Source organism: Triturus cristatus, chromosome 7, assembly GCF_964204655.1.
Source record: "Triturus cristatus chromosome 7, aTriCri1.1, whole genome shotgun sequence".
In the NCBI taxonomy this organism is placed as follows: domain Eukaryota; kingdom Metazoa; phylum Chordata; class Amphibia; order Caudata; family Salamandridae; genus Triturus; species Triturus cristatus.
Genome location: NC_140590.1, coordinates 1,361,408,224 through 1,361,428,869, shown reverse-complemented (window position 1 = coordinate 1,361,428,869; position 20,646 = coordinate 1,361,408,224). Strand labels below are relative to the sequence as shown.

Genomic DNA, 20,646 nt, shown 5'->3' with positions numbered 1-20,646 from the left:
ACCTGAAAAACCTAGATAAAAGATACTTCAGTCTCTAAAGATAATAAGGATAAAAGTGGAACAAGTCTTTTTAATCCTCCTTTGCATCAAAAGTAGCTACCACGATTGCCTAAACAAGATACAGTATTAGCAGACACTGATACTTGCTGGTAATCTTCCTCAACCAAATACAACCTACAAAAGATGAAGTCACCAAAATGTAATTTCATACAATTTGAACTGTACAGATTTTTGCAAATCACAATTTTTCTAGTAACTCTTTCTGTCTCAAATTTAATAAAAAACTATTTGAAAAAAGGAACATTTGAAAAGCAGGAACTCACTTCACGTCTAGACTTTCTGTTGTTTAAGACACATATATACCTCCTTACACAGCATCAGTGTTTCACAAGCATGGAATTCATAATAAGGAAAGCTAAGAAAAAGGATTCCTAAAATAAAAATAATACACCCAAATATGAAAAACTGTTGCATGTTCTGTTTGGAAGGGTTCACACACTATACTCTCTAAGACATGTACCACAATGCAAAAAGTCAATAGATCTGGCGTTGGCTGCCAGCCTTTTGGATTTGTCATTGCATGTTTGGTCATGGTTTTTGCAAAACCTTATTATTGGGGAACCTACCAGGCCCTCGTCAACCTAAAAGAAATTGATTTAAAGCAAACATATTTTTTCTTTTAAAAAGCACACATTCCATAGCAGTTCCTGGCATTGAACAGAAGTAATTTGTGTGTGAATGTGCTCTTTGTGAAAGTATGCTGTCTCTCACAGTGAAGTTAGCCAATGGCAGAAGTGAGTTGACCCTTTGGTCCATTCTGTATACTGTAGTGGCCAGAAGAAATTATGAATGACACAATAACAGACCAATGGATGAAGGGGGCTGGCTGAAAACTCCAATTAGTAAACATATTATACTTGTAATGTATGACTTTTGTAGAGAGCCATTAGCATGGATAACTAGATTCAAATTCAGTAACTCACTGCTATGATGTAGCAATAGTTAACAATAGCTGTTTCCCACCGTTGCTACATCATAAAAGAATTCTAGGCTCTTCTGGCAGGGCTCTCCAAGAGCTTGTCAGAGCAGCATTGGAATCCAGGGAGCAGAGCCTCTGAAGGGGAGGATAGAAAGAGCGGTGAGGGCTTGTGGCAAGACGTCAGGTATTTTTTTTACATTTTGGACATAGAAGAGAGACTATGTTATGAATGACTTACCCATTATTCCTCTGCCCCTACGTAATAGTTGAAACCAGTGGCAGATGATTTGGGGGGCCATACGTATCATACTATTACCCATATAGAATTATATCTATATATCATTTTAATAAAATCAAAAGGTTTTGGCTAAGGCCAGGCCTAAAACTTTAGTGTCAAGACATACTATCTCCAGGAACCCTGGACTGACATGCAAAGTATGGGCTCCATTTTTAGTTTGTCAGAATTGAGGTTGGTGTTCTTTAATCTCCCACATCCCCCACATTTAGCCCTGCCAGCGGTACTGTTATCTTTATCTTCGGGTGGTTGGATTACTTCCAATAACTATATTTTGAAGAATAACTTTCAGGGATCAGTGTTTCAACATTGATGCCTACCTAATTTCTTCCAGTGTTCTGACTGGATATTTTGGCTGTATTAAGCATCCGAAGTCTCTGGGCGAAACACTGCAGTGTATAATTCCACTGAGCCAATATAAATTAAAGGGTTTTTGTGTGCATTTCAGGATTGCGTTAGTTGAAGCTCTGTGCAGACTTGTTGCCTTCAGAATTCCTTAGAATACCTATAAAACCCTGGTTGTTCCCAGATTCAAGTGAGCCAAATGGGGTGGATGAAGGCTTGGAACTTCCTGTCCTTTTACATCAGATCCTCCCCCAATTTGCTTGCCTTCAGGAAAGAGCGGAAAACGTGGCTCTTTAAGAACTAGGCCTGCCCTCCTTGTTTCTAGACCATAGCTAGCGCCAGGACACCTTTGGGTAATCGACGCTCTATAAATATATTTAACATAACATTTAACTTAAGATAAGCCACCACCAGAAGCGAAAACAACGAAAAAAATAAACATTCCAACAGTTGGACAATGATCACTGACATGAAAATAATGCTTTAATCCTATTTGTTATTAGACAAAGTACAATTGTAATTTGCAGCAGCTAAATCTAATGCACAGAAATTTCAGAAACAGTAAATGTACATCTACATGAACATTTTTTCTATTTTACTACAGCTCAACAACAAATTTTGAAAAATAGTGCATTATTACCATTGCATAGAACGATCTGCTTTATATAACCAAATAGTTTACTCATGTATCTGGTTCCATCACCCTAAAACACTTGGACACTGTGATGGTTAACTCCAACAGTATTTACATTTCTCTGCTGCTGACCCCCTCACAGTCTGTTTTTTTAATGTTAATACATACCGTTTTATATGTCAAGCGAATCTTTAGAATTTTCAAGGCCCAGATAGCAGTACATGCTTTGTTTATGAAATAGGCATCTTTGCTTTCGTTCCTTGCAACCTGTCGTACATACGTTGCAAATCATCTTTGAGGATATTAATTGCAATTGTATTTGCAATGTTCAATTGCATAATAACCCAAGGATAAAGTGAGTCTAAATTGAAAGCATTTAGAAAAACATAAAATAAATATATAAAATCAGCATTCATTTCTTTTTTGAGCTTATTGATAGGAACAAACAGAAACATTGGCTAAATGCGACATCTATTATATCACGTTTTGATATCAAAACCATTGTGGTGTGATTCAAATGTTTGGCAGTAATGATAATTTGAGTAGTCAGTGCTTCCAGGATCGAGTTTTGTAACTTAGATGTAACGAGGTATGAACCACGACAAAAACTGGAGCTTAATTTACTTTTCCACAAAATGTTTCAATAATGGTAAGTTAGAGCAGCTGTGTTAACCATTTTTACAAGAGATGTTGCCTTGCTTTTGAGAAGAGTTATTAACACATGATCCACAGTGTATCAGGGAGTGTGACGGTCGCACATTGGTCACACTGCTCAGTGCAGTAAACTCACCATAGATTTTCTGAATTCCTTGTAAGTCGTCCTGTGGAAGCTTAAAGTTATGTGTCTCCATGTACTGGTAGAAGGGAGCCATGATGGCGCTTGGATCATTGGAATGCTCTAGTCCAAGCGCGTGCCCTAGTTCATGCACCGCAACCAAAAAAAGGTCGTTTCCTGTGAAAAAACATACAATGAGCATTACGAACAATCTTCAGACCGATTATGAGGAGCAGATTGAAGCACTTGATTTTTGCATGACAATTACATAAACAAGAATAATGTCACTCTGCACTAAGGGCCTGATTTCGATGTCGGGCGGAATTCCTTCATTCCGACACCAATTCGTTCCTGGGACCGACCGACACTCGGTCGGCGTTCCCTACTACCTCATTAGGATGCGACCGAACACTGTTCGTCGCATTCCTATATTTCACTATGGGAGCATGCATTACAGCCGTAAACCGGGTAATGCATGCTCCCATAGTAAAATGAGAGGTGCAAAATGCTCCTCCGATTCATCCGCAGAACAGCAAGCCAGATAAAGGTTTATCTTGTCGGAAAGTTACACATAAGGTACTGCAAGGTCCAATGTGATGTATAAGTGGCCAATGGAAGAACACCATAATGGAACTGTAGGAAAAGAAAACATGCTCTGAGCAAGTGAATATAATCCAGTACGTATTTAAATTTGAATACATTTTTATGATTAAAAACAACTTTGGTCCTGCTACTTAAACAGTAAGAGAACTCACTGAGTGTACTAAAATATGCCCAGTATGCGCACTTGACTGCACCTTTGCCACTACTATTGATAGCAGAAAGGGCACTACATAGGCTGCCCAACACCCAACAGTTAAAAGTATTGTTGATGAATTCATATATCAATATGGTCAAGGCCAGCACTCTCCCCAGCAGCTCCGCCTGCTGTTGCCGGTCTCCAGCCTCCAGCTCGGTGCCCGCCGCCAGGGTTTGAGGCAGCAGCCCGTCCCTGCGCCGCAGCTCCACCCCTGCATCTCGCCCGTTTTTTTGGCTGTTAGAGCCCCCCCATCCCTCATCGATGCCTCGCATGCCTGTATCCTGTGCCTGTTTTTTGTCTTCTGTCTCTCTCCTTTTTTGAATTAGGGTAAGTTGTTGTTCCTAGTTATTTTGTCCTCCCTGTGTGCCTGCGCTGATTTTTCCCGCCGCTTCTGCCCAGCCCCCTGATCCAGCCCACTACCGCCCGCTACCTCCGATCCCGCCCCCCTCCCCTTCTTATGGCGACCGCTGCGCAACGCGCCTAAGGCAAGCCCGTCTGCGCCCAGCGCCAGACCCCCTGGCCCCAACGAGCACCACAACCCCCGACGCCGCTACGACGCTAACACCCTCCACGCACTCAACGCTGGCCGATCTTCCACCTGCTTCCAGGCCACCCCCGAAGCTCACCCATGGACCCTTCACCTGCCCTATCCACAGCTACACCAGCCAGCGCACACCTGCACGTCCTGCCCTTTCCCACCAAAGCAAACCACAACCATCTCAGATGCATACTACTCAACACCGGCTCAGTCCACAAGCACGCCGTCGAACTCTGGGACCTACTCGATTCATCCTCGCCGGACGTCGCCTTCCTGACGGAGACCTAGATGAACGCCTTCTCGGCGCTAGACATAGCCATAGCCATCCCGGACGCCTACAAGATCACCCGGAGGGACTGAATCAACAAACCAGGAGGAGGAATGGCCATTGTCCACAGGAACACCAAAAGAATTTCGACCAACACCGAAGATTCCCTCAGCAAGGCCGAACACCTACACTTCTAAATCCACATCCATCACACCAACACCCTCAGAGGAACCCTCATCTACAGACCCCCAGAACCCCGACCACAGTTCAGCGACTTCATCATCCACCTCATCAGCACACACGCCCTCGCCTCCACAGACTACATCCTCCTCGGAGACCTGAACTTCCACCTCAAGAACGCAAACGACAGCAACTCTACAACCTTGATCGACAACCTCGCCAACCTTGGACTCAACCAGTTCGTCACGACACCCACCCACTGCGCCGGACACACTCTTGACCACATCTTCTCCACTAGCAATCATGTCACCTTCAGCCACACCACCAAACTCCATTGGACCGACCACCACTACATCCACTTGTCTTTCGAGAAACACACCGCGCACAACCAACCGCAACAAATCCCACACCGCAGCTGGAACAAAGTCACCGAAGACCAGCTTCAGGGGCGTAACACAGGCCCCCGCATCCCCCGCGGTGCGGGGGGGCCCCAAGCTACAGGGGGCCTCCTCAGCCCAGTAATAAAACCTGAGCGCTCCATATTAAATCTGGATCGGGGGCCCCGCTGTATACATTGCAGGGGGGCCCCTTAAACTTTTGTTACGCCACTGACCAGGTTATCACCACCCTCTACCGAGGCCCTCCACCTGAGCCCTCTGACACGAACACAGCGGCCCACAACTTCAGACAATGGATCGACGACTGTGCTAACACCCTCGCCCCGATCAGCAAACCCTCAAACAGGTGCACTGACACGAGAGCCATTTGGTTCAACGCCGACCTCCAGACTTCCAAACAAATGTGCCGAAGACTTGAGAAGCAGTGACGCCACGACCAGACACCAGACAACCACGCAGCCCTCAAGAACGCCAGACGCAAGCACCGCCAACTCATCCGATCCGCCAAAAGGACCTCCTTCAAGGAACGCATCGACAACAACGCACACAACAGCAAAGAGCTCTTCAACATCGTGAAAGAACTCGCCACCCCCAGCTCCAGCTCCAATGACATCCCATTTTCCCAAGAACTCTGCGACTTCCTGGCCACCTTCTTCCACCGCAAGATCTCAGACATCCACGGCAGCTTCGGCAACCAGACACTGACGACAGAAGCCGACACCCCCCCGACTCAACGCCAACCAAACACACCAACCTCCTGCTCTCCTGGAACGACGTCAATGACGAAGACACCATTAAAATCATGAGCACCATCCACTCCGGCTCACCTTCCGACCCCTGCCCCCACTACATCTTCAACAAAGCAAACTCCATCATCGCACCCCACTTCCGGAAGATTATCAACAGCTCCTTCGAGACCGCTACCTTCCCAGAGAGCTGGAAACATGCCGAGATCAATGCCCTACTCAAGAAACCCAAGGCAGACCCAAAGGACCTCAAGAACTTCCGACCCATTTCCCTGCTCCTGTTCCCGGCAAAAGTCATTGAGAAGACCGCAAACAGACAACTGACCCACTTCCTTGAAGAGAACAACATCCTGGACTCCACCCAATCCGGCTTCCGAAGCAATCACAGCACCGAAACCGCCCTCATCACCGCCACTGACGACATAAGGGCCATGCTGGACAACTGCAAAACCGTGGCCCTCATCCTCTTGGACCTCTCGGCTGCCTTCAACACCGTCTGCCACCACACCCTGAGCACATGCCTCCACGACGCAGGGATCTGCGACAAAACCCTGAACTGGTTCACCTCCTTCCTCACCGGCAGAACCCAGAGAGTCTGCCTCCCCACTTTCAGATCTGAAGCCACCACGATCACCTGCGGCGTACCCCAAGGATCCTCCCTCAGTCCGACCCTTTTCAACATCTACATGGCACCTCTCGCTAACATCGTTCGAGCGCACCACCTCAACATCATCCCGTACGCCGACGACACCCAGCTGATCCTCTCCCTCACCAAGGACCCAGGCACAGCCAAATCCAACCTCCACAAGGGAATGAAGGCCGTCGCAGAGTGGATGAAGACCAGCCGCCTGAAACTGAACTCTGACAAGACGAAGGTCCTCATCCTCAGCTCCACCCCCTCCGCATGGGACGACTCTTGGTGGCCAGCCACCCTGGGAGCTGTTCCCAATCCCACCAACCACGCACGCAACCTGGGGTTCATCCTGGACTCATCGCTCTCAATGACCCAGCAAGTCAACGCCGTCTCCTCCTCCTGCTTCAACACCCTCCGCATGCTCCGCAACATCTACAGATGGATCCCCACTGAAACCAGAAAGATGGTCACCCAAACCCTTGTCAGCAGCCGGCTGGACTACGGCAATGCCCTCTACACAGGAACCACAGCCAAACTCCAGAAAAGACTTCAACGCATACAAAACGCCTCCGTACGCCTCATCCTCGGAATCCCCCGTCGCAACCACATCACTGCCCACCTGAGAGACCTGCACTGGTTTCCAGTCAACAAGAGGATCACCTTCAAACTCCTCACCCACACGCACAAGGCACTCCACAACACCGGACCAGCATACCTAAACAAACGACTCACCTTCTACACCCTGAACCGCCAGCTTCGCTCTGCTGACTTCGCCCTCGCCACCGTCCCACGCATCTGCCGAATGACCAGCGGCAGCAGATCATTCTCCCACCTTGCCGCCAATACATGAAACACCCTCCCCACCCACCTCCGACAGATCCAGGACCTGCTGACCTTCAGGAGACATCTCAAGTCCTGGCTGTTCGATCAGTAGCTGCTTCATCTTCCCCCTCTCCTCTAGCGCCTTGAGACCCTTATGGGTGAGTAGCGCGCTTTACAAATGCTTGATTGATTGATTGATTGAATAATCTATGTTTTGGTATTGACAACAGCCCATAAAGCTTGCTAAATTGATTAAACCAAAGTGTAATTTCCATACACACGAGAAGGCACCATGAAGTTTTCAGACTAAAAAATTCTGTTGCCCACACATTTGAGTGGCCGACTAGGGGGTATTAGTTGTCATCTTCATGGAATATATCAAAAGGAGCTCACAGATTAAAATGTACTGCCTGGTTAAAGAAAGCGTCTCGTCACAAGTACGCTTGTAAAATGACACTTTGGAAGTGAGGTCTAAATAGCCTCAGAAGACTCTTGACAGATCATTAGAGAAATGATCTCCCAGTGAGGGAACCTTCCGTCTTGAAAGACCAGCACTGGACACAGATCAAAGAAGCTTTAGGGGAACAAATCTAACACTACCTGTAGTAGACCCACAATACAACTAAAGGCCTCATTGGAATTGTCTGAGAAATTTTACAAGACTTGAAAGTTGGATCAATCCAACCCATAGCCTCATGCTTGACAATGCATGCCTACTCTCCTGTCAGCATAAACTGCAGACATAAATGAAATGCAGCAATATCAAGAAAGTTACACATAAGGTACTTAATGAACTAGTGTGCAAACAAGACAATGGGCCCCCTCCCAACCAAAAATATTTTGGCTAACATAGAAATAGCTTCCGCAACTTGGATCAACTCAAATTCGGAATTATAGGAAAAACCCTAGACTGGAATAGCACATTACGCATGGACCTGGGAAACGTGGCAGCTATGCATGCATACACATGCACACATACAGGTACAGAGATTGGATTTTTGGGTAGAGCCCTCCAGCCACTAACTGTTGCAATTGTTTTGGGAGTTGGCAGTCCTGGGTCTAAAGAGTTCCCTTGGCCACACATTTGAGTGCCCAACTAGGGGGTATAAAAACAGGCTGAGTGGGCTTTCCTTACATTCATGGCCTTTCATGGAAGGTTACAAGGGGATTTAATTATTCCCCTATGGTAATCTCTCAGTTGTTCTTTCCCCCTCATCTATGTCTAGCCTCTCACATTTCAGGATGTGGTCCTGTTGACCTTAGGGAGTTTAACAAAAATATTGTTACAGATTAATTTCCCATATCAAATAAATTTGAAATGTTGATGCTCATCAAGAATGTATATTAGTTTAGCACAGTTGATTTTCAGCAGCCTATTAGATCTACATAAAACAGCTAATCTTTAACAACCTTCTTGAATGGGTGCATCGATTTTGAGAATGCCATGTGCTATAGCATCAGCACCTGCTGTTCTTGACAGGCTTATGCAGGAAATATTATGATGGGAGACCCATGTTTTTTACTTCCATGATGACATCACGCCAAGTGTCTGAAAAGAGTATTGACCATTTTAAGGGACACTGGTTTGACAACTAAATTTACGTAAGTGTAAATTCACTGCTCAGAGTGTGATATACTTGGGGCACAAAACAAGAAAAGATTGGTTGGTTGCACTGTTGCAAGCTAGCAAAGGGGATTTCAGATCATTTTTTGGACTTTGCTGAATTTTATTTTACATTTGTAAAGATTAAGTCTCATGTAACCTTTGAGGAAACTGAAAAAAGTTGAAAATGTGTGTGAGGTGTTGAGTGTTAAAGTGTGTATCAAAATATAAAAACAGATGTTTGTATTTTGTCAAGCATAACTACAATGGATGGAAGTGGTAGAAACTTAAGAAGTGTGTTGATGCATATTAGGATGTGTAAAGAGTGTGTCATTGCTCTAGGCTCACGTTCTCTGTCTGCACCGGAGGTAAAATATTCAGTCATGTGTGGGGTAATACATTTAAATTTAGGAACAATCATGAACATCTTGCAAAAGTGTTGACAATGGATGGTTTGCACATGGCATCTGGTAGAATAGCCAAGTTATTCATGAAGTTGTAAGAATACTCAAACAAAATAATATATCTGCCAGGTGCAAAGAACCTAATAGCTGACTTTTTGTCAAGAATGATTGCTAAACTGTTAGAAAATGAAGATGATGCTTAGAACAATTGAGTAATAGCCAGCGTGATTGGTAGGGTTGAGATTACAGTCAGTGTGAAAGACTGGACTAGTGGGTATGAGGGTGTTGTGATCCTGTGTAATGTGAAGCACTTTTTTGAATGCATATTGGCCAAGAAAGCTCACATTGAATGTGTAGATGAAACCTTATTGGGATTTATATGGTGAATTGCAGATTGATGGTATTTTTTGAACAAGAGAAGATACAATTATTCCCTCTCTCACTTATTAAAATATGTCATGACTGTTATCCAGACATCCTTCGACTACACAACTCCTTGGCTCCCTGGGGACGCTTGGAGGAGCCTGTGTCCCTGTTGATGGAGGAGTACAAGAAGGCATTCAACATTATTGACTGGAACTTACTCTTTGCTCTCCTCACCAAATTGAACTTTGGTCCCAACTTACTGAGTTGGATATGACTCCTGTACACTCTACTCACAACTAGAGTGAGGATTAATGGCATGCTTTCAGAAGGGGTCCCAGAGGACAGGGTACTCGACACAGATGCCCTTTGTCCCCCATTTTGTTCACCCTGGCGACAGAGCCTTTGCCAGAATAACTAATGATCAATGCCCAACTACAGGGTTTTGCTTGGTCTTCTGGACTGGATGACGGGGTCCTGCTCTAGTTCTCTAGCCTCAGTTGTAATAAATCAAGGACGATGCTCTTTCGGGCACAAGGGGAGTCCTCACAGCTATAATGGACCATTGGAATGATGTTGACAGTGGATGGATTTATTTATATTGGTATATACATCTCTTGGGGACAGACAATAATCTGTGCATGATATACCCTCTCTACTTGGTGGATTGTGGTTTGACTTAGGATAGACTCTTCATTCATTAATTATTAGGCTGAGAGGCATTATTTAAATGATCAACCTTCCCAAACTTTCATATAGGTAGCCAAACTATCCATATGGCATTCCTCATGCCTTTGTTACCTATGTTAATGCTCTACTTCGTCAGTTTTTGAGGAGTTAAAATGCTCCTTGAGGTATTCCACCAAAATATACTTCCAAAAATACAGTGAGAAACAAAATTTGTCAAAAATATTGTGATGCCAAAAATATAGTGGGACAGAATATAGAAGGTAAGAAAATTGTTTTTTTTGTTTTTTTTTAAATAATAAAGTGGTACATTAAATACTTTTTCAATTATTTAGTTGAGTATTATTCTTTTTTTTGTTAACCGTTGTTATTATTTTAATGTTAAGTATGTTTAATTATTTTTTGTGTGGTTCTGTTTTTTGGACGTGGTTTTTATTTTTTTTAAAACTTTGTGTCAATTGTGTTCTTTTGGCATGTTGTTGGGTTTATAGGGAAAAAGGATGCCAAGTTATTTAAAATATTTATTTTTTAATTGGGTATTGTTTAATTGGGTATTGTTTTATACCATTTAATGCATTAATGAGCTAATTCCTTGTGCAATTTAATTTTATTCACTGAATAGATCATTTAAAAAATATTGTAAGAAAGATTTTTGTTTATCAATTGGTTATTTAAAAAAAAAAATTGATTGCGTTAATTATTGTATTGTTTTTATCATTTATATATTAATTCTATTATGGGCCCGAATGAAGAAAGGGGTGGCTGAGAAAAATCGGGCACCCTGGGGGGGCCCCCCCTTGTGCCTGCCACACTGTGCATGGCTGGTAAGGGGGGGGCACATGGGTACCCCCACGGGCCTGATTGGGAAGGCTCCGGGTGCAGGGGGGCCCACAACTGGCCCCCAAATTCTGATTCCGACTGCTTATCCGAATCAGACGGCATGATTTGGAAAGGCTGTCCAAATCCAGCATCGTATTCAATCGTTCGGAACCATGGCCTGTAGAGATGTACGATTCTGCTCCTTGCGGCTTGGTCATTCCAAATGCCATCGGGTTCGGATTGGGATATTCCTAACTCCTAACTCGCATCGTACTCGGTCAGCCGGAAACCTTTCCGAGTCGTTCAGAAAGACACATTCCTGATCTGATTTGGAAGGAGCAAATGCTGTTAGGAGGCCTTCCTAACCGCATCAGAACAAGGCCCAATGTTTTTTTGGTATAATAATTAACATGATATTATTATTTTTTTAAAGAAACCTTATTGAAATATTTGTCTGTTAATACTGTAATTTATTTTTGTGTTGAAATTTTAGGGTAATAAGTTTAGCAGTATTTTAAATATATTTATAATTGACATACATTTGTGATATAATTTCATGTTATTTGTGTCCTTCAATTATAACGCTTTACTATTTTTTTGTGTGTTTATGGAAATATATTTTATGTTTTTTAATATGTATGTATATGTTTTAATTTAGGATAGGGAAAATTAAATCTGTGGTTCTACAGTTGAACATTTTCCCTACTGTTGCTTACACTAAAGTGGGAATAGTAGTTCTGCCGCCTCCAAAATGAAAACACTTTCCCTAGTGATGCTTATGTTTTAGGGGTGAATAATAAATTCAACACCTCCAAAGTCAAACAATTTCCCTGTTGTTGCTTATTTTGGAGTGGGAATAGTAAATATAATAGTAAATATGACCCCCCCCAAAGTCCAACACTTTTACTGCTGTTGCTTATGTTCGAATGGGAATAGTAAATCCGACCCCTCCAGAATCCAACACTTACCCTACTATTATCAAAGGTTATATAGTGTATATTAGTCACAATTCTATGTATGTATGTATATGTGGTCTTCTATGTGTTCGTTGTTGATATTTTTAACTTTACATACATAGTATGCAAAGTCGATATTTGTGTCCTCAATGCTTTTTGGCGATATTTTTGTCACCAATATTTCATCATGCAATCCCTCAAGAATATCAAAAGCTGAGTGCTGTAAGCCCCTTAAATGGAGGCCTTGGCATGGCAATGTGGTGTTATATGACTCACTCTTCCAGCTCATAATGATAAACAAATGATTATTTGGCACCCTCTTTGATGCTGCTTTTGATTTCCAGAGATAGCGATGAGACTGCCTCAGCCTCCTATTTCCTTTCTGGTGGCTAAATCTCATTCACGCATTGGCTGGCTAGGGCCAGGTTCTTGGGCCTCTGGCATGAGGCCCTGTCTACCATTCAATAGAGGAGTAGGTTCATAGTGGAGATCGCCTTCGGCTGGGCATTATGTTGATGAGGTGGGGTGCACCTACTGGAATTTAAGGGCTGGGACAACATTGATTTTTCTAAGCTTGCACATGTAGAGTCCTGAAATTTTATTTTCTCTTTTCTGGTGCTCCAAAACGTTTTAGTCTGCAGAAAAACATTTTTTTCGATACCTGCAACTCTGACAGGCTCTCCTCATTAACGTCCATGCCCTAGAGAATCTCCCTTTTTTTAATACCTTGGAGGCCAGGTTACTGATGGGAAGCTTGGGCAGGCATAACATTTCACACCTGTTCAGTTTCCTAGTATTCTGTACTCCTGATTCCTTCCAACACTCACGTCAGCCTAGTAGACGGATTTGAGGCATTCTTGGTTGATGAAGTAAGGGAGGAACTGATGGCCACGGTGGACCCAGCTACAGTGTCCCAAATGAGAATGATTCTTAAGTACCTTCATCTCACATGCTTAATTTGTCATAGCCTGTGGAGCTCTGGGTGTAACTCATCCCCCTAATGGTCCTGATAATGAATGGCCCTGTTGCATCCTATATAAATTGAACACAAGCTGTTTGGAATTTCCCATGCCGAATGTTACAAGCAAAGGCACTACATTGCCTTAAAAGTTGAAAAGAGGTCCTCAGTACTGGTGCAAAAATGTGCAGAAGGTTAATTTGTCTAGAACAACACGTTGGTGCTCTGACCTTCTTTGAATTAGCAAATCACTCTGCCATTGTTCCCAAATTACTATTTGTTAACTTCTCTGAAACAGGCAATGCAATCTTGACAGATAAAACCTTGGAACCCGTTAATTTACAAGTAGTCACCACCCTGTCAAACCTACACTGACAACATTACAGCTTTCAAAATCTAACTAAGGGACAGATAATACAAATAATCGAAGGCAGCTGCCGAGTTGGCAATTTCAATAAAATATTTTTATTTCACTTTACACGTGAAACCATACACACATTTTTAATTCATATAAAAACTCCACATTTCTTCCAAAATGTGGTTAGTAAATTATAATTATGATCTGAATTTTAACCCATTCAACTTTTTATTCGATTGTCACCACCCTTACCATCATACCTATTCACTATAGGCATTCCAAACCAGAAATCTTGCTAATGATGTGAGGATGATGATATGGGCTTACTAATGTATAATACCTGCCAAAAATGTTTTCCTATTGATAAGCCATTACAGGCACAAATCAGCAGCTATGGTAAAATTGGAGAGCTATTTTACACCATATAAACCACAGTGTCTGCTTTATTTTGAAACATCATTCCATGCCATGCCCAATCCATTCTCAAGACTTGTGAGCGGCTGGAATGAAAATACATATAATCCAGGTGGTTCTCCAAATTCTACATCATTTCATATTTAGTACTCCAGCAATGAACAGTGTATGCGGAATGATCAGGGCATTGTTTCGCTTTAGCTTATTCAGTGTCCTCTGGACATATATATACCACCCTAGGACTGGAAAGAGTAGCTTCTCTTATGCTCTCGCTGGGATGTATCCCATTATTTAAAGTCATCAATACAGACCGATAAAAATATCACATCTACTAGCTTGCCTACTACTATATTGTCAAGGTAACTATATATTTACTGTCCTTAACCACACATCTACTTAACTGTACTTACCTTGCAATGCAGTGGTGAATTTGATGTGATGAATGTAATTTTTTGTATGTGCTATATAGATCACAATATTATAAAAGGGTGTTAGTGTTTAAAAATGGTTTATGTGGCTGCACAGTGAACCTTGAATATAGGAACAAACTTATGGTAAATTTTGCAAACATTCACCCTAAATGCACAAGAAGATAAAGGGGCTTAATATGAGTTTGCCACACTGTTGGCCCATACGCAGTATTAAGAGTGTGGCAGTCTGACTGCCACAGGACCGGTCCAGATCAAGGATCCCATGGCGGTCTCACAATGGTCAGAGCCTAAATATGCTGGCGGTTCCGCAGCTGCAACATCGAGTATATTTTGAGTATACTCATGTCACCCTTTTCATGGTGGTGCGACCAGGGTGTCGATGAGGCAACAAAGTGGGCCCAACAGGGCCCCTTTGTGCCTCTGGACTTGGGGATGCATGCATTGGGGCACATGTAGTGCCCCCCTGTAACTGTGCACCCCCAGTTCCTGCACAGTGTGGTATGTGTGCCACACCGTGTCAGAAGGTGCAGGCAGTGCTCTAAGAGTGGCAGTCTGCCTGTTAGGCTCTTTTATGAGCTTGACAGACTGCCACTCTCAGACCGCCCACCAGACTAGGAAAAATCTCCTGATCTGACTGGCAGTCACACCACAGGTTTGGCGGTACCACAACGGAAGGAGCATTGCATCGTCTGCTGTGGGACCGCCAAACTCGTAATAAGGCCCAAAGTCTTTTTTTGCTGCCAATGCTGTCAACTGAAATGGCCCAACTCTGTATGGCTAGTTTATTTAAGCATGGACCTCAGGCAAGTTATTGCTCAGTATCCAGATAGTTTAGACATGCAGCATTTTTTCGACAGAACCATTTCCCTTGAAATTATGTTTTCACCGATTCCTTAACTGTTGCTTTTTAATTTAGAGGACTTGGATGTATTCCTAGTTCTACGTCATTCAGCTAATGTTAGCTTACTTCAAGAAATTGCCATTTTAAGATACCCTCTATCCTAACTTCACTTAAGTGAGATTTAGTGCCTGTGTTACTACACTTAGATTCTGGACCAACTGGAAATTTTATAGACTTACATTATTCAAAAAGGTTTGGGGTTCCTACTGAGAGAAGAGAAAAGAAAAGGTTGAACGGGGCTGGTCTATTGATGGTCATGAATTGACTTCAGGGCTCATTTCCAGGTGCACTGTGTTATTGATTAATGTTATAATTGCAGGTATTTTATCAAGAATTATCAAGGTTTGATTTGATTAATGCACTACAGTTTCAGGTTATTGTGGGTATTTCTTGACAACAATTACTTAAACCGATAATGGATTGAGATACGCTTAATTTAACTCTGTTTTTTGCAGTACTTCCTGTTGTGTATCTACTGAAAATCAGGATAAACCTATACAGTGTCTAGTATCTCTTTCTGAACTGCCCCCGTAGATGGCATTCTTGATAAAAATTCAGATTATCAGGGTGTCTTTGACAAAGTGAAAGGGACCACTCTTCCTCCTTATAGACATGTAGAATAGACTTACAATCAGGTGTACAAATATCTTGCAGCAGGATATATGCTTTAACTGAAAAAGAAAATCAATATTTGTGAGACTCGATGATCACGTAGAGACTGGGTTTATATGACCTTTCTGGTCCCCAGCTTCCACTCGTCTTTTTTTGTACCTAACAAGGGAGGGGAGTTGAGAGCCCGTATTAGTTACTGCAAGATAAATAAAGTCACTGACAAGAATAGACATCCTTTACTGGATATTCCAACCTTATTCGATCAAGTTTAGAAGAATACAATGTTTACCCGACTGGATCTGAGTTTGGCATACCATCTCGTAAGGATTTGAGAGGTTGATGAGCAGAAAATAGCCTTTCTAACCAAATTTGGGTTATATGGGTACATTGTCATGCCTTTCAGCCTTTCCAATACCGTGTGGCATTTATGAAGTTATGAGAGCATATCTGGATGTTTGTACTGTTGTCTATTTAGATGACACATTAATATACTTGAGAAACCTAGAAAAGTATACATAGCATGTGAGAGCAGATTTAAAGCGTTTTTGCAGGAAAATCAATTGTATGATACATTAGGAAAATGTGCTTTTCATGTAACAACTGTGGAGTTTAGTGGTTTCATAATAACTCAGTGAGGCATCAAAATAGATACAAAGAAAGTATCCATTTCAGCAGTAGTATTGCTATGAAAAGGGGGTACATTTTGATTGGAACCCTGAAGCAGAGAAGACCTTTCAAACTTTAAAACTAAAGAACACTATAGCACCCACATTACTACAACCAGATTTTACACAACCATGAATAAAAGATTTCTTTCGGTTAATTAAAACCATAAATGTTTCCATACAATTAAAACAAATTCATAATATAAGACCTCTGCATAGAACTGTCCATTTAAAAGTTTCTGGAACTATAAAATACAGCCACATTTTGCATGTATTGAAAATCTTGATTCACTCCTCGTTCAAGCAAGAATACAGTTCAAGTTGGCTTGTATCAACTTTACAGACCTGTACCGCCCACAAATGTAATACATCTGCTCTCCAGTTGCAATACAAATTTTTCACAATCATTTTCTGGAGCAGCCCCTTCCCTCTGAAACTCTCTTAGAAATGAGAAGCTTAAGATGTGTTCAGACTTTACCTGGGCTAGCCTGTACTGCCTATTTTCCTGCCCATTCTTCCTACATCCTATGTGTCTGAGTCCCTAAAGGACATCATGTGGCTTAGACGCACAACTATCTCTCACCCATATCTTTTACTCTGTTACTCTTTCCTCTCATTTTTCCTGACCACTCTCTTTACCTGATGTAAGTCTTCCTTCATTGCTCCACCCCACTTCCATCCTCTTCGCACCCCCTCCATGTTTTCACACACTTTACTGATATTTCAGTTTTCTAGTCCAAGCCTTTTGTTCCAGCATACAATTTTTACTCCAGGTACACTAATATAATTTGCTTATTCCATGTGATTCTGTCCCATGCTCTACACACGTTAGATATGAATATGTTGTACTTACTTGAAATATTCCTTGTTTATACTGCTTTTTATGTGTTACCAATTATTTGTGAGGGAACTTCAATTTAGTTTCTAATTACAGAGCACTGACAACATCTTTGTGGAGTGGTGCTTTACAAAAATGCAAAGAATTAAATAAATATTTACAACCTTTGCATTTTCACAAGCTCTTTTTCAACACCATCTTACCCTGGAGATTTGCTCCTTTCAAGGGCAGATAAATATCCCTTTCCAAAATGGTAATGGGGAAATGGTGAAGGTGGGGGAAAAGGATATATTCATGTGGAAAAATATTTTCCCAGTGGATGAACAAAAAAAAAATTTGTTTTTCAAAGTCATTTTTTTCGTTTTCAAAAATAGAAGTTTCAAGTTTATTTTATTTATGTACGGAACTCTGAAGAGATCCACATAAAACTTTAGCCAAAATACATATGCTTGAAAGGCATAAAAGAACATATGGTTCCTCAGAGAACATTAAAAGTCAAAACAGCATAGAAACCACAATACTATGTGTACAACCAGATTAATACAGATTTAAAAAACACTTCAAAGAATAAAAAGTTCTGTAACAAAACATTTCATTAGAGGGTACATAAAGTGACTGTAGTACATCTGAGGCAGAGGGCATAGATAAGTGATGACATATGGGTCTCAGCAATTTTCGACGGTATAATAAATGTGCTGGGCAGGCAGACAGAGCATGGTTCAGGTTTTGGAGGCCATTTCGACACAAATTACATCAAGCTGGGATTCCATACCATTTGGCCAAAAGGGGATTAATCAGGAACATACCATGCCTCAACAGAATCCAAAAGCATCTCACCCCATGCGGCAAATTCCAAGTAATATAAGGTTGCGCTTTGTTTACTGAGATGGAATCTATTATATTCTAAAAGCCCCTTTTTTTTAAGCACGCCTCCCTGTCTAAACGAAAGCTTAAGGTTCATGTGGCTTATTTTAAACTGTCTTTTAATGTGGCATTGTTAGTGTGAGAACCAGGTTGGGATCCAATTGAAGCATATCAACAGCATAAGAATAGTTTCTTTTTGACTTATCCTTGTAGTCAACCAAGATTTCTTTGTTTACAATGGACCTTAATTTATTATCTTTGCTCCTTGCTAGACAGGCAACCCAGCATACCACTCCCGCCAGGCCCGGAACAAAAGCACTTCTCAAGCCCTTTTCCAACCTTAAGGCCACCACTGAGGTCACCGAATAAGTCAATATTTCTGAGGACTTATCCTGCCATCATACCTAAGAAGCCCCATTTAGTTACTTCAATCTGCTCCAGTCCATAGAGCAGAGAAGTAGGCATTTTAGCTCAGTAGACCTCTAAACGATGAGAGAAGTGTCTTCTCATATAATAGGCAAGCGATTGATTTTCTGCCAATTATCGGCGTGATACCCTCACTCTGAGTTAAGTGGCTGGGAAGGTCTGAAATATATAGCAAAAAAGTAGCGGGGCTAGAAGGCACCTTTGTCTTAGACCATTTAGGGTGGGTATTTCCTGGGAGAGACCCCTATCACCACCTAGCAGTACTCTGCACTAGGTGGAAGAGTGGAGGGGGATACCCAGTCATGAGAGCTTTCTACACAGCAAAGATCTATCCATGTTATCAAATGCTGTGGAGAAGTCTATAAAAGCTGCATAAGTCACTCCTCCTCTCACTGTAACATATTTCTCATTAATCACCTGGAGAACTACTATGTTATCAGCAGTTCCATGTTTTCTCTGAACCCAGTTTGCTCCATACGTATAATTTAGTTTTCTTCTGCTGGTTCACTTATCTGAGTCAATGAACATTTAGAAAAGACTTTGCCCACCGCATCTAATAGGGTGATCTGATGGTAATTTCCTGCCAATTTTCGATCTCCCTTCTTGAATAATGGTACTATAATGCTTCCCGTCCAGGAGGGGGGATTTTATTTTTCCATAGCAGCTTTTAAAAACCAGGAATAATATTTTGCTCCAAAGGGGTGCATCTTGTTTTATTACCGAGATTGGAATTTCATCTGGCCCTATCGGGGCAGAGGTGCACATTCTTTGAATGGCTAACTCAATCTCTTTTTCAGATGGGGGGTTTATGGGAATGTGTACCCCCTTCTGCAATAGACCTATCAACCTCTACACTATTTGCCACATATAGATTCGAGATGAAGTGAATCCAGCTAGCTTCCTCAATGGCAGAGGAGAAGGATCTCTATCTTGTCTCACATCCCTCAGCGACCAGCGCCCAAAAGGACCTTGTCTGACCCTTTACTGCAGCTTCCCTTAGGTCGGTCCAAAGCCTGTCTCACACCTCTCTTTTTATACATGCCTTCAGTTGACTTCATCTCATTTTTAATAGTGACAGCCTAGTTTCCTCTTAAGGGTGTATACAATATATTGTTTCCTAACTAGGACATTTATTTCCCTATTTAATAAGAGAAGTGGGCGAGGAATCACCTTACACTAGCCCTTGGAAGTTTTTGACTAGCACATACAACTAGCTGCTTCATAAACATGCAAAAACTTTCCAGTTCATCTCCCACCCAAGCTTCAAGTTTTTCAAGTGTAGGTTCCAGTTAAGTTTTCAAACCTGTGATCATCCTGTGGTCCCACTGTGTCCTCCGTGTTCAAATGTGGATGAGGACCCTTCAAACCTCCACAAACTAAAAGGCGGCATATTTAAGTCCAGGGAAAAATCAACGGACTACGGTCACTGATGGGGGTATCATTAGGTCGCCCAACAGAAAAAACAAGGTGTACCCTACCACCACATAATCCAAAATTGCCCCTGCCCTCGGAGATTTATGTGTGTATAATGCCGTGGAATCCAAGGGTAGTCTCCCATTAGCTATAGTACAATCCTTGTTTTTCGGTTAATCAAAAAGGAGCTTCGCTCCCATGTCTGTTCTTCTCTTTGGTAAGACAACCGAGGGAATTGGCAATGCTTCCTCTGTTTCATCATCACATAGTTGGTGCGAGCAAAATTGGAAATTTAGCAATTTAGATCCCCTACCAATACTACGTGGGGAACCCGTTTGTGTCGAGAGATTTTTTAATGAAAGAGAAAACCTTATGTAAGAGTGCATCATGGGTAGTATCTGGTGGATTGCAAGAATTTACTGCTGCCTTTCGCACTCCCCCCCTTGACTACGTCCCCCTATTGGGGATCTCCAGCCGAAAGACCAGTTCCTCCGCTCACTTCTTGTCCTCCTGATGGTCAC

At 42.3% G+C, this 20,646-nt stretch overlaps 1 protein-coding gene across 1 annotated transcript in view; it reads right to left on the bottom strand.

Annotated features, from left to right (window-relative positions):
* Window positions 1-20,646, bottom strand: part of MMP24 (matrix metallopeptidase 24) — a 458,389-nt gene that overhangs the window by 90,165 nt on the left and 347,578 nt on the right. Inside the window, exon 5 of the mRNA XM_085619071.1 lies at window positions 3,044-3,205. Within this exon, the coding sequence (XP_085475197.1) occupies window positions 3,044-3,205 (162 nt within the window). The remainder of the gene's footprint in view (window positions 1-3,043; window positions 3,206-20,646) is intronic.